The sequence below is a fragment of the Trypanosoma brucei genome, chromosome 10 (assembly GCF_000002445.2).
Source record: "Trypanosoma brucei brucei TREU927 chromosome 10, whole genome shotgun sequence".
Lineage (NCBI taxonomy): Eukaryota > Euglenozoa > Kinetoplastea > Trypanosomatida > Trypanosomatidae > Trypanosoma > Trypanosoma brucei.
This window is the reverse complement of record NC_007283.1, coordinates 3,310,555-3,335,988: the sequence shown is the minus strand read 5'-3', so window position 1 is coordinate 3,335,988 and position 25,434 is coordinate 3,310,555. Positions and strand designations below refer to the sequence as shown.

General features: G+C 49.4%; 14 protein-coding genes and 6 non-coding genes across 20 annotated transcripts, besides 1 other annotated feature; all 20 read left to right on the top strand.

Annotated features, from left to right (window-relative positions):
- Positions 1-494: 494 nt before the first annotated feature.
- Tb10.61.2890 (hypothetical protein, conserved) lies at positions 495-1,580 on the top strand (the record flags this gene model as incomplete). Its single annotated transcript, XM_822789.1, has 1 exon — positions 495-1,580. One exon carries the CDS (start codon positions 495-497, stop codon positions 1,578-1,580), a length of 1,086 nt encoding a protein of 361 aa, XP_827882.1.
- A 342-nt stretch (positions 1,581-1,922) lies between these two features.
- Tb10.61.2900 (hypothetical protein, conserved) lies at positions 1,923-2,543 on the top strand (the record flags this gene model as incomplete). Its single annotated transcript, XM_822788.1, has 1 exon — positions 1,923-2,543. One exon carries the CDS (start codon positions 1,923-1,925, stop codon positions 2,541-2,543), a length of 621 nt encoding a protein of 206 aa, XP_827881.1.
- A 504-nt stretch (positions 2,544-3,047) lies between these two features.
- Positions 3,048-3,941, top strand: Tb10.61.2910 (uracil-DNA glycosylase, putative; the record flags this gene model as incomplete). Its single annotated transcript, XM_822787.1, has 1 exon — positions 3,048-3,941. One exon carries the CDS (start codon positions 3,048-3,050, stop codon positions 3,939-3,941), a length of 894 nt encoding a protein of 297 aa, XP_827880.1.
- A 311-nt stretch (positions 3,942-4,252) lies between these two features.
- Tb10.61.2920 (hypothetical protein, conserved) lies at positions 4,253-6,022 on the top strand (the record flags this gene model as incomplete). Its single annotated transcript, XM_822786.1, has 1 exon — positions 4,253-6,022. The coding sequence occupies one exon, from the start codon at positions 4,253-4,255 to the stop codon at positions 6,020-6,022; it is 1,770 nt and encodes a 589-aa protein (XP_827879.1).
- Positions 6,023-6,491: 469 nt separating this feature from the next.
- Tb10.61.2930 (tubulin-specific chaperone, putative) lies at positions 6,492-7,190 on the top strand (the record flags this gene model as incomplete). Its single annotated transcript, XM_822785.1, has 1 exon — positions 6,492-7,190. One exon carries the CDS (start codon positions 6,492-6,494, stop codon positions 7,188-7,190), a length of 699 nt encoding a protein of 232 aa, XP_827878.1.
- A 601-nt stretch (positions 7,191-7,791) lies between these two features.
- Positions 7,792-8,172, top strand: Tb10.61.2940 (hypothetical protein, unlikely; the record flags this gene model as incomplete). Its single annotated transcript, XM_822784.1, has 1 exon — positions 7,792-8,172. One exon carries the CDS (start codon positions 7,792-7,794, stop codon positions 8,170-8,172), a length of 381 nt encoding a protein of 126 aa, XP_827877.1.
- On the top strand, positions 8,146-8,211 carry Tb10_snoRNA_0055. Its single transcript, XR_002989860.1, has one exon. It is a non-coding gene; the product is annotated as a C/D snoRNA, TB10C4C2 (small nucleolar RNA).
- Positions 8,212-8,307: 96 nt separating this feature from the next.
- On the top strand, positions 8,308-8,387 carry Tb10_snoRNA_0054. Its single transcript, XR_002989859.1, has one exon. It is a non-coding gene; the product is annotated as a C/D snoRNA, TB10C4C3 (small nucleolar RNA).
- An 87-nt stretch (positions 8,388-8,474) lies between these two features.
- Positions 8,475-8,543, top strand: Tb10_snoRNA_0053. Its single transcript, XR_002989858.1, has one exon. It is a non-coding gene; the product is annotated as an H/ACA snoRNA, TB10Cs4H3 (small nucleolar RNA).
- Positions 8,544-8,557: 14 nt separating this feature from the next.
- Tb10_snoRNA_0052 lies at positions 8,558-8,653 on the top strand. The gene has a single exon (XR_002989857.1). It is a non-coding gene; the product is annotated as a C/D snoRNA, TB10C4C4 (small nucleolar RNA).
- A 53-nt stretch (positions 8,654-8,706) lies between these two features.
- On the top strand, positions 8,707-8,773 carry Tb10_snoRNA_0051. Its single transcript, XR_002989856.1, has one exon. It is a non-coding gene; the product is annotated as an H/ACA snoRNA, TB10Cs4H4 (small nucleolar RNA).
- A 160-nt stretch (positions 8,774-8,933) lies between these two features.
- Positions 8,934-9,019, top strand: Tb10_snoRNA_0050. Its single transcript, XR_002989855.1, has one exon. It is a non-coding gene; the product is annotated as a C/D snoRNA, TB10C4C5 (small nucleolar RNA).
- A 309-nt stretch (positions 9,020-9,328) lies between these two features.
- Tb10.61.2970 (phosphatidic acid phosphatase, putative) lies at positions 9,329-10,327 on the top strand (the record flags this gene model as incomplete). Its single annotated transcript, XM_822783.1, has 1 exon — positions 9,329-10,327. The coding sequence occupies one exon, from the start codon at positions 9,329-9,331 to the stop codon at positions 10,325-10,327; it is 999 nt and encodes a 332-aa protein (XP_827876.1).
- Positions 10,328-11,632: 1,305 nt separating this feature from the next.
- Tb10.61.2990 (hypothetical protein, conserved) lies at positions 11,633-12,004 on the top strand (the record flags this gene model as incomplete). Its single annotated transcript, XM_822782.1, has 1 exon — positions 11,633-12,004. One exon carries the CDS (start codon positions 11,633-11,635, stop codon positions 12,002-12,004), a length of 372 nt encoding a protein of 123 aa, XP_827875.1.
- A 306-nt stretch (positions 12,005-12,310) lies between these two features.
- On the top strand, positions 12,311-12,913 carry Tb10.61.3000 (hypothetical protein, conserved; the record flags this gene model as incomplete). Its single annotated transcript, XM_822781.1, has 1 exon — positions 12,311-12,913. The coding sequence occupies one exon, from the start codon at positions 12,311-12,313 to the stop codon at positions 12,911-12,913; it is 603 nt and encodes a 200-aa protein (XP_827874.1).
- Positions 12,914-13,734: 821 nt separating this feature from the next.
- Positions 13,735-14,814, top strand: Tb10.61.3010 (UDP-galactose transporter, putative; the record flags this gene model as incomplete). The annotated part of the gene is made up of 1 exon (XM_822780.1): positions 13,735-14,814. One exon carries the CDS (start codon positions 13,735-13,737, stop codon positions 14,812-14,814), a length of 1,080 nt encoding a protein of 359 aa, XP_827873.1.
- Positions 14,814-14,854: a microsatellite.
- A 683-nt stretch (positions 14,855-15,537) lies between these two features.
- Tb10.61.3020 (hypothetical protein, conserved) lies at positions 15,538-17,349 on the top strand (the record flags this gene model as incomplete). Its single annotated transcript, XM_822779.1, has 1 exon — positions 15,538-17,349. The coding sequence occupies one exon, from the start codon at positions 15,538-15,540 to the stop codon at positions 17,347-17,349; it is 1,812 nt and encodes a 603-aa protein (XP_827872.1).
- A 757-nt stretch (positions 17,350-18,106) lies between these two features.
- On the top strand, positions 18,107-21,367 carry Tb10.61.3040 (hypothetical protein, conserved; the record flags this gene model as incomplete). Its single annotated transcript, XM_822778.1, has 1 exon — positions 18,107-21,367. The coding sequence occupies one exon, from the start codon at positions 18,107-18,109 to the stop codon at positions 21,365-21,367; it is 3,261 nt and encodes a 1,086-aa protein (XP_827871.1).
- A 595-nt stretch (positions 21,368-21,962) lies between these two features.
- On the top strand, positions 21,963-23,267 carry Tb10.61.3050 (tubulin tyrosine ligase protein, putative; the record flags this gene model as incomplete). Its single annotated transcript, XM_822777.1, has 1 exon — positions 21,963-23,267. One exon carries the CDS (start codon positions 21,963-21,965, stop codon positions 23,265-23,267), a length of 1,305 nt encoding a protein of 434 aa, XP_827870.1.
- A 660-nt stretch (positions 23,268-23,927) lies between these two features.
- Positions 23,928-24,887, top strand: Tb10.61.3060 (GPI-anchor transamidase subunit 8 (GPI8); the record flags this gene model as incomplete). The annotated part of the gene is made up of 1 exon (XM_822776.1): positions 23,928-24,887. One exon carries the CDS (start codon positions 23,928-23,930, stop codon positions 24,885-24,887), a length of 960 nt encoding a protein of 319 aa, XP_827869.1.
- Between the last annotated feature and the right edge of the window lie 547 nt (positions 24,888-25,434).

The window sequence follows — 25,434 nt, the reverse complement described above, 5'->3', positions numbered from 1 at the left end:
TCATTTTTTTTTTTAAAGCGGGAGGTTTGAGGAACCTGCTGCCAACGAGGACGACGTTCGTTGCTCGTTCCTTCTGGTCATCTAAGAGGAACGTTTCATGCTTCAGCACGTAACCGCGGCGTAGGACCGACGTGACGTAATGGTGACACGCAGTGGTTTCCCTGCTTAATATAGTAAGCAAACGAGTTTGATCTGCAACTGCCTCGTGATGGGGAGTTTTGTGCGTTAAACTTTCCACCTGTGTCTACGACTGTTTTTGTTCTGCACACCCGCAGGGGGGAGCCCTTCAGAGGCTTTTGGTCGCTAACTTCATTCTTACCCATTTTGCTTTGCATTTAATTCTCTGACCGTATTTGCATGTGCAACTCTCCTCCGCTCATTTGCCGTAAACAAATGTAAATGGTGGCCAGAACAGTGACTGTGTTCCTTTGCAGTGAATAGGGGGAAAGTGGGGTGAAGTTGGCTGTGGTATTCGTGACCTTTCCGTGTCAAATATGCCACCTCTTACTCTTGAACAGGTCCTTGCGCGGTCCATGCGGCTCCCACGCCGAATTGGAACAAAGTTAGCCGGCGGTGCATCGAGCGGTGAATCCTTAGGGGTATCACCGAAGTTTGGTGTAGGTAAAACAGCACACGGTGGCGACGATGTATCATCGCTGTTTTCGCTCCTTGAAAAACGGGATGAGGCCGTTGCAGCTGGTCGTCCGTCCATTCATCAATCAAACAACCTCATTCGCAATGGCCAGGATCTTCTTGCCTATTTACAGGTCGCAAAGCGTATGCGTGCATGGGAAGATGCATTGAAATCTTTTAGCGATGTAACTAGAATCCTAAAGGTAAGCCAGTTGGATGAACAAGGGACTGTATTCCTCAGCTTGCAACAAAATGACCCCTCCACTTGTAGTGGCGATAAAGGTACGGGTGTGACCGCTAACGTGGCTCACATTACTGTTCTTCTTGAAACATGCGCTAGGGCGGGGCAGTGGCACCTGGTGGAGCAGCTGGGAGAGATTTTTCGAGGCCACACACCGAAGGTACTAACCGATGCGGTGGCGTTGCTGGCAAATACTAGGCGCGACGACGTAGTGGATGGGCACTACGGTTGGCAACGCGCAATTCAGTTTATTCGGGATCGTATTCCGCTTGAGGAGCAGCCGGTGGAGGCGTATAATGCATGCCTGTCTGCGTGCGAAAAGGCACTAGACTGGGAAGGGGCCCTTGCTGTTGTCCGGTTGATGGGTCCCAATCCTCTGCAAAAACTCGATATGAACTCTTTGCAGTTAGCGACCTTGCCGTCCTCAGCACCAGTTTGTGAGGCATTGACAGAAGTGGGAACCCCTGTGGCAGTTGATGAATCGCAAGAGGACGCTGAAATCCCTAAATTGCAACCACCCCAACCCAATGTAGTAACGTACGCAACATTGCTGTCGGTGCTTGATCAAAGTGGAAAGGAGAGGCTAGCGTGTGAGGTGTTGCAACGACTACCTGCATTGGAGAGGGAGGAAATAACGGCTGCGTATGCCGCCCTGATTCACGTATGGTCCGAGCAAAAGTACCGTCAGCGCCGCTGGCGCTTTTAGGTTTCACGTTGCTGCGACTCGTAGTTGCGTGAATGCCCGGTATCGGGGTCATATCGGTCTATGTTTAGTTACAGGGGCCACCTTGTCTTGTGTCGTGTCACGGTGCGGTAGCGTTTTATGTTAGTGTTCTGATGCACATGTTTCGTTAGTAATGTGGGGTTGTTTTCTCTCTTAGAATGCATTGACGCGTGCCGAGAATAACTACTTTTCTCCCCCGCTTTGAAAAATATAGCTCTTCCGACAAAATAACATCATCAACCAAGTATCCTTTTTGAGTTATTGTTTCTAGGAAGCCTGCGTGCAGGGCATTGCCAGGTGTCGGCGCAAGTCAGCTGAATGTCGATGATCGCCATGAGTTGGATACAGCAAAACTTGGGACTAGATGTTACGGGTGAGATGGCACAGCAGTTGTCACTTAACGTTGGTGGGGTCTTGTACCTAACTCGACGTGAAACCTTTCGCAAGCTCCGTGACCACCAGTTATTCGGTCCAATGTTCAGTGGTACGGGGAGACAAGGTGAGGACGGTTCATTCATTATTGATCGCGATGGGTTGACATTCCGCTATGTTTTGAACTTCCTTCGGTCCGGCACCCTTAACTTACCAGAGGGGTTTGATGAGTGGGACCAACTGCTCGATGACGTCCGGTACTATCAGCTACCAGAGATGGAAGAGGCCATATTGGGGTGCTTTGAATATCAGCGCTGTGTGTTCCGGCGCACTCTTCCACAGGCTGTTTTTGTGCGTTGGCACTCTGCTGGCAACACTAATAGCGGAGTTATCATCGAACCTCAGCTCCCTGCGTTGGAGCCCGTCGAGGGCTCGCAAGAGGTGCGCTACCAGGGAAAGGTGTTGACTACGATTGACGAATTAATCACTATATTGCTTTCAGCATACGGCTACATCATTCAACATTGGAATGAACAGGAGGGTAGACTACACCTAAGTCTCGGACCATCGTAGGGAGCCAAAGCTTGCAATCTCTCATGATGAGAGTGGTTTAACATTATAACGCACTGGATTCTCCTGGATTGTTCTTGTTATTATCTTTCCCTCCCTTTTCCTCCCCTATGAGGTTATGGGGGCGATGAGTATGTGTTTTGTCGCACCTGCAACTGCAGGGGGCAGGGGAGGTCCAGCAGCTGCAGGTGTGATCATGTCACTCTTGCATACCGTCTTCAACGCAACAACGGCGCTCCACGAGCAGCACTCTCGGAGCCTTGGGAAATTGGGCAGCAAGAAACGCTAGTACTGCCGAGCCATTGCTGGGTGTGTGAGCTCAGCGTGTGTACGATCTTTTTGGCGGATGGAACCTTCATTTATAACCTCTTGTTCGCTTACCCGCTTGGACTCTGAGACCCTTTAGCCACCGGATGCCAGTGGATGGTGCTCTTTTCCCCTTCCTGTGTCGAAGAGTAATCAGAGGGACTAGCTTTTTCCCCTCTTGCAAGGTAGTGAAGCCCACCAATGGTGCAACGGACACTGTTTGACTTCGTCTCTAAGAAAGGTGACAATGCAACCACAGAGGAAGTGGGCAGCAAGACGGAATCCGGGCAACCCTCGGCTTCTTCGCGGAAGCGGACCGCAGAGGATCAAGTAGCGAACGGTGGTGCAAGCAACTTGACCAGGGCGAGGGTGGCGAAAGAGAATAACGGTGCCCTCGCTTCCCTTATTGTTGATCCTGGATGGGAGGCTTTTCTCAAGCCACTTACTACTTCCAGCAACTTTGAACGCATAGAGAAGTTCTTGGAGGGGGAATTGAATGCAGGAAAAACGATACTCCCCCCACGTGAAATGATTTTCTCGGCCTTCAACAGCACGCCACTTGACATGCTGAAGGTCGTGCTGCTTGGGCAGGACCCCTACCACAATGTTGGTCAAGCACACGGGTTGTGCTTCTCCGTTCTTCCTGGAGTGCCACCGCCGCCGAGCTTAATCAACATGTACAAAGAATTGGCAACTGATATTCCAGGCTTTGTGGCGCCGCAGCACGGGTACTTACAACATTGGGCGGAACAGGGGGTGTTGATGCTTAATGCGACACTTACTGTAGAAATACACAAGGCTAACTCTCACGCCACATGTGGTTGGCAGACCTTTACCGATGACGTCATTCGCCTGCTTTCGGAGAAACACAAAAATCCGCTTGTGTTTTTGCTTTGGGGAGGTTTTGCCAAACGAAAAATTTCGTTGATAGATCGAAAACGCCACGTGGTCATAGAATGCGCTCACCCTTCCCCTCTAAGTGCCGCCAAGTGGTGGGGATCTCGTCCCTTTTCAAAATGCAACACAGCTCTCGTAGAAAAGAAGCTTTCTCCCATAGACTGGAAGCTGCCCGTATGCCTCAGTAAGGGAAAGTAGGTTTGGTCAGCTTACTTTCCCTTTTGTTGAGGGACTATACATTTTTGCTGCTTCCTTACTTACTCCACAGCTTTTAGTTCGTAATATTTTACTTTGTTCCAGGATTTAAAGCATAGCTTAATACAACTGCTCCAGAACCTGAAGATATTTATGTATATGCACACACATATTTGTGGGTTTACGTGTATTTGTTGATGGTTGTAACATAGCAGTTATTTTTTCTCACGGTGTTTCCTTCACTAGTGTAAAAGTTACCTGAGGTTTAGTAGAATTAGTGCCGCCCGGGGGTTCACGTCTTTTGTCACGTTTACATGGCGCAGGTCGGCGAGGTTTCCACGGGCACCGTGACGCTCGACGACGAGTGGACTCGGGGGGAGGCGACCGCATGTGGTGAGGCATATGCAAAGGTTGATGACATGGACTATGACTCATTTCAGCGAGTGGTGCAAAAGAACCGCGAGCGTGGAATGCCACCACCACCCCGAGCCGTTCTTAAGCGGGTCCCCGAGTCATCAGATGATTTTCTTCGAAATTTTTTTCTTCGGAATGGAATGCACCGAACCATGGACATATTTGAAATTGAGTGGTACGAGAAATATGGGTCCAAGCCTCTGAAAGACGCACCGGTATTCGCGGACAACTATCTCGAAACTGCCGCACTCCACAATCGAATCGACGTTTTGGAGAATCAGCTCCGCCAACATGCGGAGTTAACCACGAAAACCACAAAGCAGTTTCTTCAGTCAAAGAAAGAACGTGACTTTCATCGAGCCAACCATAACCGTGTGGTGCAAGAAAAGAATAAACTGTTAAAGCTCCTCCGCCAGGCGCAAAGCCATGCTGAAGACCTTAATCCAACACTCAATGAACTTCGCCAGAAATGCGAGGCGCTTCACAAGGGTAAGACAATGCTTTCAATAGAGAGGGATAAACTAGAGGCCAAGGTTCTGAAGCTGGAGAAGCAGGTAGAATCCTTGGAGCAACAGTTAAAGTTGCACGAAACAACCCGCACCAAGGAACCCAGTCCAAGACAAAGGGATAAGCAAGTGGCTAAGGTAGACGGTACAAAATCGGGCACAAAGGGGGGCAAGTCGGCGACGAGAGCCGGTGATGCCGCGGCTGACACCTTCCGATGGCCACCGGACGAAAGACGGCGGCCCGCCAATGCTTCTGGCGCTTTCCTTGCCCCGACTGAGCCGTCATCGTGGATATGTCAGTCCTCATTTAAGGCACATTCCATGCCTGTTACAAAGATAGCCATGCACCCGGAGAAGCCGGCTGTCGTCACTTCTAGTGATGACGGAACCTGGCGGCTTTCGGCGCTCCCGCAAGGCGAACTTGTGATGTCAGGTGACGGTCACAAAAGTTGGGTGTCATCCGTCGTTATGCACCCCACTGGGACCATGGTTGCCACAGCATCCGGCGATAAAACGGTGAAGTTGTGGGATTTCGCCAAAAATGGCTGCAGGTTAACTTTGAAGGCTCATTGTGATGGTGTGTGGTGTCTGGACTTTCAAGAGACGGGTCTTCTCCTGGCCAGTGGTTCACTTGATCAAACCGCTCGCGTTTGGGATGTTACCACTGGCAAGTGCCGGCAAACGCTTCGTGGGCATGTTGATGCTGTGAATGGTGTGGCCTGGAGGCAGTACACCAACACTCTTTGCACTGTAAGCGGCGACAAAACAGTGTCTCTTTGGGACGTACGGGCGAACTGCTGCTCACAAACACTATACGGACATCGGAACGCAGTGCAGTCGGTAACTACAGTAGGTCCAACCACCAATGTGGCGACCTGTGACGCAGATGGTGTTGTGATGCTATGGGACACCCGTCGCATGGAACAGCACCTTACGGTTGCGTGCGGTCCATATCCAGCCAATCATATAGCATCTGACCGCAATGGTACGTACCTGCTTGTCTCAAGCGATGACACAAATATTAAACTCATTGATGTAACAAAGTCCACCGTTACGGAGCTCGTTGGTCATGAAGATGGTGTGCAATGCGCCGTATTTGATTGGTCATCCAACGCCTTTATAGTAAGTGGTGGGAGTGATGGCGTGGTGAGGTACTGGTGCTGAGTAAGAAATTAGAGTGTTATTCCCATATCCATGTACAATCCTATACGCCAACAGATGTTCTGTGCTCACTTGTAGTGTGCAAAATAGATCCAACCCCAACTGTGAGTGGTGCTGGAAGGTCGAAAGGCAAGGAGTGAAAGAGATTTCATTCACACATGGAAATATTTGGCCGATCATCATGTAGATTACCTCGAAATTGATTTTGAAGCAGGTGATGATACACATCGGGTGTTTAGGTTTCCTCCGTAGGGTGATGTGCTCCACTTTGGTACCGTAAGTACTCAAAAGAGGGAAAATAATATTTTGTTTGACGTAATACATAGTGCTCTGGTGTGTCGAGACACCGATCTTCGCTTCTAATTCGCTTTCGCAATACAGTTTTCCATTACCTTGTAGTAGCCAAATAAACAGGGAAGGATAGAAAGCACAATTGAATCTACCTGGTGGTCACACTCCGTGGTCTAAGAACATGTCCGTTGTTAAAGTATCGCTTACGCATTCCGCTAGTAGGATGCGAGTCCCTGAGAAGCGCTACGGACTCGCACAAACAATTGAAAGTATAAAGGAAAACGTATTTACTCACTTTGCCACTCCTCCGGAATACATGCAACTTCAACTTATTGACGACCGCGGCATCACAATAGAGAAAAACATGGCGAATGACAAGCAGTTAGGGTACTATCAGTGCCGTGATGAATTCGTCATACACGTAGTGGATCTCCAACCATCTGCGAAGGTGGAAAACTTCGATGACGTCTCCCAAGTGGAGAAATATGAGATAAGTGAAGAGGCGTACAGCAAGCGGGAAGACAATGCTAGGGCTTTTCGCCAGCGTATGATTGCTCAACAACGTGCTGAGGCCGAGCGTGAGGGCATTGAACTTCCAAAGGAACTCGATGATGACAGTTACAAGGAAAAAGCAGAGACAATACATGTGGGGGACCGTTGCCTGTGTCGCCCTGGGGACCGCCTTGGCTCAGTGCGTTTCGTCGGTCGAGTTGCATCACTTAAACCTGGCTATTGGGTTGGTGTCGAATTCGATGAGCCGGTTGGTAAGGGGGATGGTACTGTGAAGGGAACACGTGTGTTCCAGTGCCAGCCGAACTACGGAGGCTTCCTGCGTCCAGACCAAGTGGATGTTGGTGACTTTCCCCCGGAGGTGTTTTAAGAGGGCATTAATTTAATATCTGTGTGGGTGACTGCACTCTATTTGAGTGGCCGATTAGGTGGCTGTCAGGACGGAATGTGTCACAAAACCCTCTGATGTTTCTTTTACCCCCTATTTGCTGGAAAGTGTCCACGCACGCATCTGTTTGCGGATATACTTTCGATCACTTCTTGATTTTGCATTTTAAAGCGACAGTGTCCAAGCACACATGTCGACCGTTGCGAAACGACTTAGGACGAAAAAAGGTATCATAACCCTCAGACATCATGTTGTGGGTCTCCTTTGTTGCGGCCCGTATTTCCCACCGTTTTACGCACCGGTGGAATGGTGTTTCGAGCGATGCACATCTACTTCAATCTGTCAAACCGGCACTCTTCCTCCTCTCCTCGCTTAACACACACCTTCGAATGTCGTCTACCTTCTGCTGCGGTCCCTCATCGTTCTTTTCCACCTGATCCGTCGGAAATGAATGTTTCTACCGCCTGTCGACCCCCGTCGCAGTCAGAATAGGTCGCGCATGCCATTAAATTGTGGTTTCATTAGTGTGAGATAAAGCTAGCACCGCGGCTAAAACTGTGAGAGGACTCGATATGGAGAGCATATGTGCTGTACTTTTTACTGCATCTGGTATTGTGCCTTACCGCCAATAATAATCTACTTCAGTCAGGAGCTGCAACGTTGCGCGGGCATTGCGGGTGTGGCGAGAGAAAGATTTGTGGAGTTGCTTGTCAAGAGGAAGCGGCAGTTCATAAATAATTGCTACGAATCGGTAACCACACAAACTGACGCCGTTTGGTACGTCGAGATTCGTCGTCCATTGCTCTGTATACGGAATTGCCACACCGCAAAAGGGGAGACACCACCAAGGATAGTGTTCATCCCAGCGGCCGCACTGAAATTACAAAATGAGCTTGAAGATCTTTCCTTTTTCAAGCATGCAGTGGAAAGAACGGTCGTAATGCGCACTGACGACCCATCATGAGCGAGAAACCAACTTTGCGTTTACCAATCTATCTGATTCCTCCCTTCTTCCCCTCGTTACTCTTTTTCCCCTTCTCTTTTGACTCTTGGATCATTGGACTATGCGAAATGTGACATGTTATGGGCACGACACCGCTGCGACGATGAGAAACTGTCTAACGACAGGCGGACCGACACACCCAATGAGGACTCTTGAATGTGTACAAATGTTGAGCAGCGGTGTTGATTGTACCGGCATTTACCGTCCCTAACTCCTTCCTGCCATGTGTGTTTACACTGCATCTTTATTCACTGTTGCTGTATCGACGCCCATACAACCGCCCCACACCGTGCTTTGCATGCATTGTGGGGTGATACATGTGGCGGAGATGTTCTGCTGCATGGCTGTGTATGAGGACAGAAGTTGTAGTGCGCGACTGAGTGACAATTTAGTGCTGATTGATACCAACGCTTTCAGCGAGAGTGCTGTATTTGACTGACACGTACCTGCAGTAATTTCCCCCATTGCTGTTTCTTCAGTGTTACCTTCTATTTCTGAGGAGGCCCGTAGCCACGGCATGCCTTTTTGGTGGTGCGTTGTGGGTGGTGGCTTTCCAAGAGGCGAGGCGAGTATGTCGGTGCCTTGTGTACACACCGCCTATCCTCCTTTCTTCTAGTTTCTTCCCTGTGATATTCCTTATTGTGCCACCAGGTGTTTGTTGTGCTTGCTCGTACTTGCGTTGGAGTTTCACCGCCAGGCTTATTTGCACGCGTTATCGGTGGTGTAGAAGTGAGGCTTATGTTATGCTTCTTGAAAAATATCACTACACTTACCGGAGTGCACTTGTCAGTATCGTTAAAGCTGAGCCCCGTGTTGTCGGCTTGTAGATGTTATTGTGGGTGGCAGTTGTGTGGTATGGTCTTTTTTTGTGCCGTGTGCCTCTTGTTACCGTGCCAATGTGGCGCAGCGCACTGAGTTTCATAATAATGCATTTGCAGACGGTATGGTTGTGTGATGTTTGCTGTTTGGTGGTAGTGAAAGACCGCCTATTTTCTGGCCTGGTGTTTTCTTTCCGAGTTTGTTGTCTTCCTTTAGTGCTCTCTACATCTTGCTTTCCCCCGTGTTTGATACAAGTCGTAGTTCTTGGGAGTAATTAATCATTTCAAGAAGTGCGAAAATGGCCACTGGAGGTCGTTCCTCTTTTGCCGTTTACTTGTACTATGCGAAAGTGCTTCGGTTGTTGGATTACCTTGTCGCTTTCTGTTTCGGTGCAACTGGATTTCTCCTCGGGAGACTGATCCGCCCATACTGCCGCACATTCTCGTGGGACGATCTGAGTATCAACAACTCATTTGCCGAGAAGGAGACTTTCCCTGACTGGAGTCTCGTAGTTATGGCTCTTGTATCATGTTTATTTATCTTTATAATCGAGAAAATGCGTGAGCGTTACTCCCCGGTAGGGGAGTGGTATATGGACGAGCAATTGCCTGAACCATCATCTAATTCCATCACGTCTTCTACGAACGTTTTGTCGGAAGAGAGAGCCGCCAACAGAGGCGGCGCTTCTGTGAGGGAACGCAATGGCTTGGAAAATCTACCACCAGCTCCTTCCTTTGAGAGGAAGGTGCAGCGAAAGTTTATTGTCGATCAGGTGATTAACCTGTGGATTCTTTCAGTGGTTTTCGCCTTTTTCTTTTCGCTTGGTATTGTCGATGTACTTAAAATTTACGCTGGAAGACTTCGTCCCGATTTCCTTGATCGGTTGAGGCGTGAGGGCTTTAATGCGACATCGCCGCCGTCAAATGCGTGCAGCCTCGCCAGAGAAGGCCGTCTGTCATTTCCTTCAGGTCACAGCAGCTGCGCATTTGCTGCATTTACGCCACTGACAATGTATTTCCTTGGTTTATCACGTGCTTTTAACAGCGGCCCCGTGTGGCGTATCATCCTAAGCATGTTTCCAATTTATCTTGCGATATGTGTTGCGGCCTCAAGGACCCGTGACAATCGTCATCATTTTTCCGATATTTTGGGTGGAAGCGTCATCGGTCTGGTCATCGGTGCCTTCTCTGTTAATATTTTCTTCCGTGTGAGAAGTGGTGAAGGCTATCTAGTGCCCCGCCGTCTGGAGCCGCCCCGCCGCCGTAGCGGATCGCCAAACGACAATGATACTGTTTGAGCAGTTCTCTCCGGTTCATGGTACAATTTTTTTTTCTAGCAACTCTGTTTTGCTTAGAAAATTTCGTGGGGAGTCCCTGAAAAAGGTGTTGGGATGTCCTCCCACACTTTAAAAAGAAAAAAAACATGTATTTCTATCTTTTTCTTGTGGAATGTGTGTCTTGTCTATGTTAAATGACTGGCAACTTCTTTTCGTTATTGTAAGGGCGGTTTTGATTCGCTATGTGAGTTTTTTTCCCCCTTAAAGTAATATCACACAAATTTGCCGTTGCTCGTTCTCTTCTTTTTATTTTTTATTCGCCAGACATGATTTGAGCCTTTTGTTGGGTGGAGAGACCTCCAGCCGTCACATCCGCGGTGCCCAATTTGCGCCGCGGCGTTACCGGGACCGTTTGCCACAAAAGAATTCTCAGCACCACGTCGAATGCCGTCTCATGTCCCATTTGCAAACGCAGTTTAAATTGGAAAGTTGTCAGCGGCCGCCCACATGAGTCGAAAGTTTGAGGCACCGGTGGTGGTGGTAGTGGAGCCATGCACCCAAGTGTACATTGTTTGTTGAATACTGGCATTGTCGTGTGGTCTTCCCTCGCGTGTCCCCAACTGACTGTACGACGTTCCATTCTACGCTGTATGGAAGAGCTACCCACGGGAAAAGGGTACAGCTCTTTTGGACTCCAAACGCGAAGTGAGGCACAAATGAGTACTCAAAAAAGGTGTTGTTATGATGCTAACCAGTAAGAACGCTCGTGGTCCCAGCACAGGGCTGCGTGGTGCTTCCAGCAACGCTTAGTACTCGTGTGCTGTTGTTTTGTACTGTTCGTAGTGCGGTCGCAACAACTAACTTCGCAAGATTCGGAGGGTTGGCGGCCGCGGTGGCATCGTGCAGACACTCCGCAGTTTGTAGGGTTTTCCCCCCTTTCCTATTGTTACGCTTCCACGTTGGAGGGGGTAGGGGCTGTGGAAGGGAATAATTAACCATCAAAGGTACATTAAGGCCGCTGACGTCCACAAATTACAGAGGATACATACTTGTGTGCCTGCCGGTTTGGAAGAGCAGCAGCAGTTGGCTGTTGTTTTTTTCCCCCCCTCCCGTTGGCTTCGTTTGCGGAAAAGGGGGTTAAAGAATGTGGTTTCATGAGTGTGGCTTTCGTTGCACCTTCGAGTGATGTGGATTTTGATGGTTTTGTTCCATGTCTCTACCCCACTTGGGGCCACATGGAGTCACTGTTCCAGAACTCCCGCTTTTCCCCGTGCTCTGTAGGGTGTAACAATCACTGCTAAAAGGTCAGAGACGAAGTGCGTGTGGATGTGGTGCTTTTCGTCGCCTGCACTGCGTCTGTTGCGGTCGGACGCTGCGACAGTTACGGAGGCTGCAAGTCGATCCTTTGTGCAAGGTGGCCCTCCCCCACCGAAACTACAGGAGGGGATCGAGCCATTGAAAAAACTTCGCTCCTACCGAGCTGAGATGGACGCCCGATATGAGGAGGAGCAGAGGGCTGAGCGTGAGCTCTACTCCCGAACACCCAACGTCCCTGCGCCCCTCCCCCATAATAGTTACGTGAAAGGGCAATACGGCATGAGGCGGCGCATAAAGGTTCAGAGTACAGAAGATCAAATAAGCGTTCATACACTTAACGAGGCTGTCGAAACGGGCAATCATGCAATGAGAAAAGGATGACGTCCCCAGTGTGGCTACTCCATTGCCTTTACTGTTGGTACGTTTGTGTATGTGTGGAGCTGTCGCTGCGTATTTGAGTTTCATTCCCCAAATTGTTTTAGCTGCCACCCTGCACGTTATCACTTCTTCGCTCACTGTTGCACTCGCGTTGTCATCGTTATGGTTTCCGTTAATTCTTTTACTTACAACTCCACGTCTTTCCACGGCGCTGACTGTTGATACCCCCACGCGAACGAGTTTTTTTTTTTAATTTCCCTACCTTTAAATTCTACTATTTTACATTTTTGTGTGCACAGTTCATCCAATATGCGTAGGACATTTCTCCGCCTGGGTGGTGGTGGCGGCGAGTTGTTCCCCACCTCGAAGGCTGCTGCCCATCTTGAACCTCAGTGGGTGATGGAGCGCCGTCCTCCGCCCCCACCAGGCCCCGGAAAATGTTATGTCACGGTTCACAAAACCGGCACGAAAAGCGGGTCCAAATGGCAACTGCTTCAACCGCATATTCATACATTGGAAGTGATATCTATGGATTCTCCACCCCCGCACAAATTAGATGTCCCGCGTCCAACCGCCCGGGCCGCAGCGTCGTTTGTTGCTGGCGTAAAGTCGTCGCTTGAACACGCCCGAAAACAAACAACTTCGGTCAGCGGGATAGCGGCAGCGAATATAGCTGAGAAGAAAAGGTGTGAAGCACGAATGAAAACGAGGGACTACGCCGAGGGCAAGCGGCCAGTGCGGGAACGCCCAGGTTGGGAGGCAACAACAGACGTAGTCGAACTCTCAGAGTGGTTGCACAAACGTGTTAATGATCATCGTAAGATTGTTAGCGACAATAGCAATGGATATGAAAGGGAGTATACACCTTGGGAGAAGAAGCCGGTGCCTCCCGAAATTAAGAAGCAGTGGTAATGATATTATGAGTGGGAAAGGTGAATCATTACTTTAGTCGCATAGTCTAGTACAGTTCGGCATGGTGGGGAGACGAAAGGACGTTAGTGTGGTGATGCGGAGATCGTTCGACGTGGCGCCATGGGGCGCAAGGGGTGTCACGTTTCGACACCGCGGCGACTCCGAGCTTTTTTTTTTGTCAGCGGAGGTAGAGGTAAAGTAGTTAAGGCTATGTTTTAGATGAGTGCAGCAGGTCGTGGTTGCCATTTTCAAAGTAATGAAAACGGTATCTTTCTTTTTGTTTTTTGCGCAGATCGTTATTGGCCGTTGTGAGGACGGTGAGGATTTGCGTTCTTTATAATGTTACGGGTAGGAAGGAGGGAGTGTTTTATGAAGAACACGAAGGACGTGTAGGGCATGCACGTAATAGTTGAGATGCAGTGTTAGGCCGCCAAACTCTGTGCGGAAGAGGGGAAAGCGTGAACTTTAAACCCAATACATGTGTGTTTTTATTTTTGTGTACCCACGAGCGTATGTGTTCGTGTTTGTGTTTATGTGTTGGACGCATTCGACTAGGTGTCTTTGATCTTTACGCCCACCTTATTCAGTGGCTTTACCTCGCTGTGGTCGAGCATACAGTAGTACCAAGGGACGGTGTTTCACAGGAATACAAAAAGGAAGAGGTGTAGTCGTCGCTCCCCACCGCCAAGAAACCCAAAAGGGAGGGGGGGGGGAAACTGTACCGGTCGCTCTTCCTTCTGTTGAAAGGGAATTTCAGACCTGTTGCGTGTTTCAAAATTGGATTCGAGGTGTGAAAGCTGCTTGCAAACTTTAAACCGGTGATGCCTTCCGTTAAATGGCTTTCGGCTGCGTCAATCAGTCTTGTGGTACTAATGTTGCAAAATAGCTTGTTGGTGGTGCTAACACGATACTCTAGAATTAACATCCCTCCAGAGAAACGTTACCACACCTCTACGCTTGTGCTGAATCAAGAAATTTTGAAAATGGTGGTGTGTCTTTTCCTTTTATCACAGGAGGGTGGCAAGTGCTCGACGGCTCTGCCCAACGCGGCGTGCATGAACACTCCTTCTGGTGGTGGATTTCTTACGGTGCTGTGGGGTGTTTGCTTCTGCAAAGAGGCACGTGAGTTGCTTGTACCCGCTTTCCTCTTCGTGTCGCAGAACTACCTAATCTTTCTCAGTCTTGCCAACCTGGAGGCATCAGCATTCCAGGTGTTATCACAGACGAAGCTTCCGTTTACCGCACTACTGTCGAAATACATGTTGGGACGGCATTTGTCGTCCATGCAGTGGCTTTCGTTGCTTTTGCTTTCAATCGGTGTTCTGTTAACGCAGGCGCAGGGATCTAATCCGCGACATACAGCTACCACCGCTACTCAGCGTCCAGTGGTTGGGACACTGGCGTGCCTCATTTCTGCATTATCTTCAAGTTACGCATCAGTGTATTTCGAGAAGCTTGCCAAAACAACGAAACCATCTCTGGCAACCCGAAACATCCAGCTTTCTCGGTTCGGTATTCTTTTCGCTGCATTAGCCATGCTCATTTTTGACGTGCTCCCCTCATATGGGAGCAATGCGGGTCAGGGGCGCGAGCCGTTCAGATTCTGGAAGGGATACGACCAGTGGCTTACTATTGCGCTTGTTTGCTTGAATGCGCTCGGTGGGTTGCTCGTTTCCGCGGCGATGAAGTATGCCGATAACATTCTCAAAACATTTGCTACAGGGGGCGCAGTGATATTAAGCGGCATCGCATCATATTTCATCTGGGAAACGCCCATGACACTGCTATTTATCGTGGGGGCTACCCTGATAACTCTGTCGGCAGTGCTGTACAACAAGTACGATTCGCATGCGCATCATACAGCAGCGGGGCAAACTTCGAAAGGAGAGGAACATCATTAGTGTGTGTGTGTGTGTGTGTGTGTGTGTGTGTGTGTGTGTGAGGTTGCAAAGTTGGTGTCGCGTGAGAACCGCGTTTTTGTGATCGCTCTGGGTTTTTGAAAACTCGATCTTGCTTACAGCGGCTCCTCTTTGTGAAGGTCGCGTATCACAACTGGGAGGAGGGGGGTTGAGCACTTCTAGCGCTTGGAACGACTTATAACTTAAGAACCGTAACTTGGTCTTACCAGCTCGTGTACTTTTGCGATTTTCTCTCTTGCATTGTGAAGTGCTTCTCTTCTTGCTGATTTGCCGCATGTGCTTCTCTCCTTCCGTACATATACGTAACTTTTCTTTTCCCCTCTTTTTGATTCCCCTCGTTTGGTGCTGGTTCTGCCTTGGAGTTTCCCCGTTTAGGACCGGAACGAAACGGTATCGAAGAATAGACGGGTGGTGCACATATTTTTTTTGTCGTCACCGCCCCAAAAGCAAGGGCGGGCTTATAGAAGGGTAGGAATATAATATTAACTAACGAACTGTGAGACCGAGAGGTAGTGGGGGGAAGGGAAGCCCAAACATCAAGTATTTACTGTCTTGCGGACCTCACCGTCGTGGAGATTTTGGGGGAAGGGAAAGATATATAGGCAAGAAGTGTGGTGGGTGGGAAATATTCATTACATTTTTTAAACTGCATACGTAGATATACATACATTTTTTTTTTAGATCCTTATATAGATGCGTCCACGAATGGGTTCACCATACGACGAGTTTGCGAGTCACTTTAAGTGTTGTCTAGGTGGCTTTATAGAAGAGATCAATAAAACACTTGAACAGTCTCGTCAGCGTGACGACACTAGTTATGCTAACAGGTGCAGTGTGTACGAGGCCTTGGATAGGAAATATCCGTCACTACTGTTGCAGGAGCCACCGGGTGAGTCCTCTCCGCGCGTTCCTGCACCGTGTAGCAGTACCAGCACTAGGCGTGCAGCCAAACTTCGTGCGGGTGTGGTACCACGCAGAAAAGCCCCGCAATGTTACTGTTCAGAGGAGGCGGAAACGGGAGGGCCGTACTTAGGGAGTCGGTATAGTTCACCGGTGAGCCAAAACCGACGTGAATTCGCCAACACTGAAATGCTGATGAATACCCCCGAGAGGGTCTACATTGCAAAATCCCCGTGCAACAAATTTTCTTCCCCCTCGCTTCGTCACTTCAACGGTAGAAGTTGCCTTTCGACCCCTCCCCGAGTCACCTCACCCGGCGTCACCACCTTAATGGCCAGTGGGCCAACCCTTCGGCGTTACACCCGATCAGGGGAGCGTTCAAAAGTTACCATTAGCATACCTGAGATATCTTTGTCGCCAATGAGTAGCCCTGATGAAGTGGAGGGCTCCACTCGCCGTACAAAGAGGTGCCCTATTCCCGCTCCTCCGATTGAGCTTCCTTCATCGTGTGAAAGCCACAATCTCACATGCGGCAGCTCGACTAGCTTATCACTACCGTTTGTCACGCAGGCGGTGATAATGGCTGAGAAGCATGGACTGATCGTGAGCATTATTCAACCGGAGGGCCAACCCCCCCAGTTGAAGATGCTTTACCTTTTGTCAGATCAGTGGGAGTTGGTTCCCTTAACAACCGGGGCGAAAGAGGCGTCGATTGCATCAAAATCTGCAGATGCTGTAGTTACATCTCCGGTTGAAACTTGGGCGCGGAATTCGAAATCACAGCGGCCATGTCAGAAAGATACAGAACAGGAGTGGACCGAGGGGCGTGGGTATTTGCCAAGAGCTAAAACGCGACAAGGCCCGGTGATTCACCGCATTTTGATGTCCCAGGTAGTTTTGTTGTGTCCTTATGGTGTGATAGGCCCCAATACCTCGCTGAACGTTGGCTGTGTAGTGTGCGGTTCTGCAGCGCGGCGGTTACTAATTAGTCATTCGTGTTCGGCGTTCGTTGAGGGAATGAGCCGCCCATATCGCGTATTTCTAATAAATTCCCCTAATCATGTTAATGTTGGCGGCTGTGGTATAGATCCAGAATGTGCAGAGACTCTGAAGGCAGGTAGGCTTGTGGTGTTGGAGTTTGCGAGCCGAGTAGACTGGGTCATATTCGTGTTAGTCTCGGCACACTTCCGAGAGCAACAGGTTAACTGTGCCGTTACGCTCTCCTATGGACGCGTACTTTGGATGCTGGCAGCCCATCTTTGGCACAGGCGAAAACTTTATGAACCAACGCGTGTGTCGACGTCAGGGCGAGTGATGGAATCGCCTCCCATGGCCGCCATGATAGCGTCTCACACGCCACTGACACTTTCGCCCGTGCGCCCACGAACCGAGTTACCTCCAAGGCATTTTACCGTCGATGACAGTGTCTGGAAGTGTCGCGGCGCATTTGCCGCGCCTACCCGATTTGTGGTGCCTCCCGCGGAGCCCCTCACAAAGTACAGCGGCAGTGATGAATCCACCTCCATACCGAGTCCAAGGGGACGCAGGTTTGGTCTATATCGGTTAGACAAGAGATGTGATGAACCGGATAGATCACCCATAAGGCAACACACTTAGTGTACAGGAAGGTTTTACCCAATCGATGTGCTGCACATGAGGGCGCCAGCTTTTGGTTTTGACGTTATTTCCACCTTCTCTAGGTGTCCACGTTATTTTTTATTTGTTGTATCGATGGAGCGGGTCGTGAGTGTCACCTAGTTTTGTTCTGTGTTTATAATAGATCGTATACGTGGGAAAACTCTTATCATTTTGTTTGTTGGCGTTCTTCCACACTTCCACCATTCACAAAACTGAATGAAAATTTGTTTTGGCCGACTCCAGATGTAACCCATATTACGGAGTGGGCCCTACCCATTATCTGTATATCGGTGGAGCTTGTAGGGAGGTGCACTGTACGAATGAATATCCAGGATGAGGCCCGACACGGCACAACATGTAAAATGAGGATTGTGCATAGATTTAGTGAGACTGCAGCGTGGGGTGGGAAGTTGCGTTGCATAAGTTTGAGGGTGAGTATAATATATATTTCCACTTCACCGCTCTGCCAGTCTCCATCTCATTGAGGGACTTAAATACCTGACATGCTGCCGAATACTCAAAACTTGTTTGTTCTTGTTATCTTTTAATCCTCTAAGGTCGGTGCGTACGTCCTTTTTTTACTTGATTCTACGTCACCACCGAAACAATTAGTGACAGAATTCCACATATTTGTACGGAGAAAAAGCTGAAAAATACAAGAACAGAGAAGGTGGAAGGGAGGAAGTAAAAAGTGCAATCTTCGGACGTGGTGTAGGGAGGTGGGAAGCGATAGTTGATGATGGATCAGATGAATATTGGGGTGCTCTCCCAACTTGCCGAAGAAATGCTAAAGGCACCGGATAAAACTGTCCGGGATCGTGCGGCGACTCGGCTCCGTACCATGAGCTGCTATGACAACTATGAAGCCTTGAAGCTGCTGCTACCGCAGGCTACTAGTAATTATTTGCGGTTCATCATCGGGAAGGCATTGCGGTATATTGTGAGCAATGAGCTTGGCCCTCAAGAGAGAAGGGATATGCAGAGTTACGTTTTGAGTTACCTTAATAGGATTCGAGAGCAGGAGGAGGCGCTCCCGTCATATGTGAGGAACGAGTTGTACGCGATCTATGCGGCTGCCTTTTATATTAATTGGCGGTTAACGGTAGTCACGCTCGATGCGGGCTCAAAGGGGATCGGCGATCACATTATTGAAGAACTTACTGGACATTTCCCCACAGAGGATGTGTTGGAGTGTGCGTTAGTAGTGATCAACCATATTGCAGAGCAGGAATCCAAAGGAACATTAGGCTACCTTCGCACGGCGTTTGTCCACGACATCCTTCCGTCATTCTTTCAACTAGGAGTAGGACATATCGCCGAGCATGGGCGAACCGCACTGGAGGTCTGCTGTGCGGTCCTCGAGTCGATTCCTTCTTCCCCAGCAGAGCCTTTGATCACTGTGCGGCTGACCACACACGACAGCGTTTTTCTGGAGGACGCATCCGGCTGGTTTCCCGCTCTAACGGTCGCTGCCCAGAGTTGTGGGCGGGCGCTGCTCGCCGATCCGACAATGGAGTTAGGTGGGCAGTGCGCGCAGCTTTTACGCGTGGTATCAGCTATTGTTTGTCTTGATCCAGAATGGTTCAGCGCACGAAACGCGTTAAACGACATGTTTCTGGAACTTACCGGTGACCTGTTGACTTTATATACTTCTACTGGCCTCACTCACTTGCTACAGTTAAGTTGCACGCTACTTGTTAACGTGTTCGACCGCGATGAGGGGAAGGTGTCAGTGTACTTGTACAACCGTCCGCAGTTGATTGAAATGTGGGCGGGAGCTGCTCAGGGGTTGCTAGACCGCTGGGATGATGATGAGGAGGAAATCCGGCGGGAGGTCATGCATCTCTTCTACCTATTCGGTGATCGGGTAATTCCGCGCGTAGTTGCCTTAAATGGTCAAGGATGCGAGGATCCACGGGCGTTACCGCTTGCATCAACACTTCTCCGGGTTGGGCAGTGTTACTTTGAGAACGTTGTTAGCAAGGCCCATTTACAGGAGGATTCCAATGAACTTCGGTCGGATGTAGGTGTCATGTTACACAACGAGAAGACACTACTCCCTATAGCGGAAATGTTTTTTTGTGAACAAATAGATTTGTACAGTTTAATCGTGGAGCGATTAGTCACCACAATTGAGCAGTATGAAGCATGCGTAGAGCTGCGTGGGTCGGGTGATAAGGAGAGACTGGGCGAACTTATGCTGTCTCTTGCAATCAACCAAGATGCACTACCCTGTGCTTTGAAGGAAACAAATGTGTTTCTTTTTATCACACACGTCTGCCTTTCTCGTCTCTCTGTCATTATTGCTGCCGTGGCGATCGCTATGCTTAACGACACGGCGCGGAACGGTGACAAAGTGATTGATATCATCGGACAGTTTGCACAGGGTCTCGTGACTGCCACAGACACCCTCACAACAGCATTTTTAGAAGGACTTTCGTTCATGGACATGGATAGTGGAGACGTAGACGGTGCTTCTGTTGGTAACGTGTGCGAGGGCGATTTCAATAGTGATGTTACCGACTGGGGGGTGAGCAACTCGAAGATTCACGTGGGGGTACTGCGTTCTCTCTTCTTCTATTGTGGCTGCGTGTACGAGTCGCAACACGAGGGGTACCGAGAGTTTTATGAGATTCTAGCAAGTCTTGTGCGTTATGTGTATATGTACCACAGTGACAAGGCCGTTCTTGTTTCCGATGCGAACAACCTTTTAATGAAAGTTCTAGGGCAGGGTGTACGCGGTTGCTTTTTGTCTTCAGGTAAGATGACGTCACTTTTAACAGCAGTCAAAGAGGACCGCATTTTCCTGTTGCGTACGACTGGCGGTGATTTTCCTAAAGAGGAGAGGGCAGCGAGGTCGGGGCTATTTACCGCCCTGACATTCTTTGTGGAGTCGCGCCACTATGCTGGCTTCCCGACGTTTGACCTGTTTCCGCGCATCGTCGCCAACATAATTGAGGGTGCCCGGCAAGTGTCGAATTCGCATATTCTAATTGGGGACCTTATCGCTGTTGCTGAGGGTATTCATCAGCCAGAACCCCTTTATTGGCTCCTTGATGCCGTTAGTGAAAGTCACGCTATATTTGAAGATCTGTTGTGTGCGGATGCCACGATTGTGCCTCTGTTGGTGGAATTGTGTGCGAGGTTGTGCGATTTGGCGAAGGGACTATTACATGACGACAAGGCGTGTGAAGCACATTATAGTTTGTTTAGTTTCGCCACATTTGCCTTGCGTGCCGGCGTAGGTTCGTATGGCATTACCGAAACAAATTCCGAGTTATTTTTGCAGTCGCCGCCCTTTTCACAGAGTAACGAACTTTTGGTGTACAACATGTCCAGTATTATGAGTAGTCTGATTGATGGCGAGTGGTGCAACTTGGGTGTTGTGCTGGTGTACAACGAGGAATTCCTCTCAAGGTTCTATCAGTTCCTGGTGGCTGTAATATCTACCCCGGTTGAGTTGATCATGTCGCACACCAAGCGGCGCAAAACTGTGTTTAATACTATCACGGCTGCTCTTTCATCGAAGGGGTACTTTGGAGCACAGATTCGAGCGCAGCTGAATGCCGGTAACTGCTGGACTCTCCTCTTAACGTACCTGGTGCGATGCCTTGGTAACACATTTCTTTTAGAGATACTCGCAACGGTTGACACGGTTCTAAATCATGAAGATGATTACGATGGGAGTGTGCCCCTTATAGAAGAACAGACTATCGGTGACATATTTCATGAAGTGGCAGTGCACGTTGCTGGTTGCCCTTCTATGGAGGAAAGTGAATCTGAGTTGTGCTTCAAGATGCTCACTACATGCTTCGAGTGGTCTCCTTCCCTGTGTTCAGCAAGAATGGGTGCGCTCCTAGATTTTTGTTCCGCGTATCATCGCGTGCGTTTGCGTCACATTCACACGCTACTTCGTTCGGGAAGGGGGGATGTGCTCCACTCTTACGTGCAGGTTTTTGGTCTAACCTCTAAGGTTCAAACTCTATCGGCTTGGTAAACGCTGCGGCTTTCGATGAAAGTTGACGGTATACCTTACACTGCCCCTCCCCCTTACGCGTGCAGTCGTGTGCTGGTTGTGATGTCTTACACGTCACTCGGCGCGCCACCGGTGCGGGATCAATTGGTCTTAGAGTGTTGACATGAGGTTGTGAACACCATGGGGAGGCTTGTGTGCTCGATTAGTTGGCAAAATGTGCTGACCTAACAGCATGGTTTTGTTAGCTTGTCGTCATTACACTCACTGCTTTTGTGTGTGTGGGGGGTGTGCATTCATGCTGGACATCATGCGTAGGCACCCACCAGTAGGAGTCGCTGCTCCGTTTGTTGTTTTAGCATATTGATGCTCTATCTTTTTCCCCTGTCGTATTATTTTTTGATTGTTCTATTATTTGTTTCCCTCCCCACTCACAACATAAGCGTACGGACCGCAACACACAGAAAGGTATATTCGCACTCATATATTAGTCCATCGCAGAGGATTCTCTAAGCGGAAACACTGCGCACTTGGTGCGTTTTGTGTGCGGGTGTGAGTGAAGAAATTTTATTTATTATACCCAGGCTTCGCTTGTTAGCTGGAGGGCAGGACATTTTCAATGCCGGCGGTAGGGGAGCGCCGGGGCAGGGTAGGTCCAATACGCTTCCGTACATTTCTGCGCAATACAGTGCTTGACGTGATGCGCAGTCGTGGTTGGCTGGAGACGGATAGTGAACTTGCCTGGGACCTCTTTTGGGCTGACGTGTGCTGGATCCGTGAAGCGTATGACCATGTGCGTTTGGACGATGCACAGCGGATTAATCACTTTCGTAATCACTTTGAACTAACGCGAAAGGATCTCATGGTGAAGAATTTGAAGCGGATGCGCAAGACCTTGGAGCGTGAGGGCCGGTCGGAGGAGGCAACGGAGTTCGATTTCTTTCCCACAACTTTTTCTCTTCCACAGGACTACGGACTTTTTGAGATGGAATTCCGGCGTCAGCCCAATGCGGTTTGGATTATGAAGCCCCCCGCGAAGGCACAGGGAAAAGGCATATTCCTTTTCTCAAAAATATCTCAGATATCAGAGTGGCGCAGGGAATACAAGGCCCGACAGGGCGGCCTTAACGGTGAAAAGTGTGGCTCCACGTACGGCACAGAGCAAGTGGAACCGTACCTAGCACAGCGTTATATTGAGAACCCTCATTTGGTCGGTGGAAAGAAGTATGACCTGCGTGTGTACGTTCTCGTAACCTCCTACTCGCCTCTGACAGTGTGGTTGCATCGCACGGGTTTTGCTCGCTTCTGCCACCAGCGGTTTTCCCTCAAAGATATTGATAACACATTTATTCACGTAACAAATGTTGCCGTGCAGAAAACGAACCCGAAATATACACCCTCCTCTGGGTGCAAGTATGGGCTTCGAAACCTGAGGCAGTACATTACAGCGTCGTGTGGGGTCCAGGTGGCGCAGAAGCTTTTTGACGACATACAGAATATGATTCTCCGTTCCTTGAATGCTGTGCAGAGGGTAATTGTCCAGGACAAACACTGCTTTGAACTTTACGGTTACGATATCATGATTGACAGTGATTTGCATCCGTGGCTTATAGAAACGAATGCTTCGCCATCACTCTCAGCCGAAACGCCTGCCGACTACCACCTGAAGTTTAACCTGCTTGAGGATATGTTCAATGTTGTTGACCTCGAGAAACGGAGAACGGGCGACGAGGTGCGTGTCGGTGGGTTTGATATGATTTGGCGGAACGGCCCCATGGGGTCTTCGGCAGGCAGTGACGGGAAAGGGTGTTCGACGGCCCATTCGTTTCTCGGTTGCGCCAACGAGTATGAAATACCCATCACCCATATGCGGATGCCTCCGCGGCTGCAGCAGATGGATAGCAGTGAGCGCCTTCTGACGTAGTAGCTGTCAGCCCTTAAAACAGTAAGAAAATACGGAGAATTTGGTGGGGCGTCAGTGTATTCGCGCGCACTTTTCCCTTGTGGGAGCATTCGTTGCGGGTGAGTGATATGTGCCCCACTCGTAGCCACTTGCGAGGGGGGGGGACCGGAATGAGTCGGCATGTGCCCGTTTCTCAGCATTGGTGGCAATATCATCAAAATGTGCAGTCTAAGATCCTTAGATACATACCCGTTTGTGTTTGGTTGGGTTCCGTACGATGGGAACAGTTCCGAGGTTGCGGTGTTTGATCCGCTTCATTTTGAGCGTCGAACAGTAGGTACCGCTTGCTTCACCTTCGTTCGCTTTTTTTTTTAAAAAGAAAATCCTCGTTTTCCCACCATAGTGACACGAAGAAAAGTGTTAGATAGTCAAGTTAAATAAGAAATTTAAGTTGTAGTCCCCATCACCGAGTACTGGGTTCGCACCAGCACGGACGAGGATAGGCACAAAGGTTTCAAACAAGTGGCAAGGGAAGAGTTGGTAAAGGGTTGCATTAACCTGAAGTGTGCTGACGTGGAAGGAGAAACCGACGGCACTTAGGTTGAGTACATAGTATCCGATTAGTTGGATCAGGCGCTTGCATATTTATTTCCAGCATTCGTTTTTTGCAACCGGAAGGTGATGTTGCCCATGTTACTGTGGCTCGTGGCCAACCTCTTCTTAGCGCCGGCCGCGGAAGGCTTTCATGGTATGAATAAAACCAACACCTGGGCCGTCATCCTGTCCTCCTCCCGTTACTTCTTTAATCTCCGTCATACAACGAATGCGCTGGCCATGTACCATTTGTGTCGAAAACACGGGATGGATGACGACCACATCCTTGTCTTTCTTAGCGATAGCTACGCCTGCGATCCCCGCAAACCCAACCCAGCGACAATTTACGGAGCACCTGCCCAAGCGGAGCAACCGAATCTATACGGCTGCAATATTAGAGTGGACTACGCGAGCTACGATGTCGGTGTTCGCCGGTTCCTTGGCGTCCTGCAGGGCCGATATGATGAGAATACTCCTCCTTCACGGCGTCTCGACACCGACGAGAACTCGAACATAATCATTTACGCTGCTGGCCACTCAGCTGAGAAATTCTTCAAGTTTCAGGACTCGGAGTTCATGAGCTCAACAGACATTGCGGACACCCTCATGATGATGTGGGAACAGCGACGATATCGTAAACTAGTTTTTCTTGTTGACACATGCCGTGCGCTTTCCTTGTGTCTTGAGATAAAAGCACCAAATGTCGTTTGCCTCGCCTCTTCCGAAGCGCATTTGGATAGCTACTCGCACCACCTTGACCCCCCATCAGGCTTCACTGTCATCACGCGCTGGACGTTTGAGTTCCTTGAGGTGCTCAAGGACTCGAAATGTCGGCCAGAAAACGGGGAAGTAACGCTGCTCCAGAAATCATTTTATGACTTCAATTACGGTCCAGAGAGACTGAGTTTGCCCCAACCACTCTCTGAACCCGCGCACTTCGATGCCGTGAACCGTCCAAACGCAGTCCGTGAGTGGAAAATGGACGAATTTTTCTGTGAGCAGGATCGGGATAAGATCCCAGTAGAGTTACGTTACGATTTGTTCTAGTTCCACCAAAACCGAGGGGGGTATGTCCCATCAGTTGGAAGGAGAAAAACGAACTTCCTTCCTGAAACTGACTCTCGGTGTCTATCTGGGATGGAGGAGAGAGAAAGAGGAAGGGTGAAAGTAACATGAGGGGAACATATTACTGCTGCGCGATGACAGCACGACAATATTTGCTGCCAATTATGCGGCTGTGTCTGTGCCTGTTATGTGGCTGTCCTTCTCCGTTTGTACATACGAAATATTTCTCAAATTTGCGTTCCTTTCTTCGGGGCGGCACCCCACCTCCTTCTGTTATTCCTACCGGCTTACGCGGGGCGGCTGTCCGGCATCGTTAAACCGTCGGGGCAGGACGAAAAAAAATAATTATAACAATATTGTAGTCACGTGCAACAAACCTGAGTTCTGTTTTGGCATATACCTTGTCTCTCTCTCTCCCTGGAACCAACCTAATTATAATTGTGAATCTGACTCTTTTGTGACTATAAACGTGCTTCTTCCATGCTTAGGAGGAAAGGGCCCCAGCCCACTTAACGAGTCGCAGTATAGC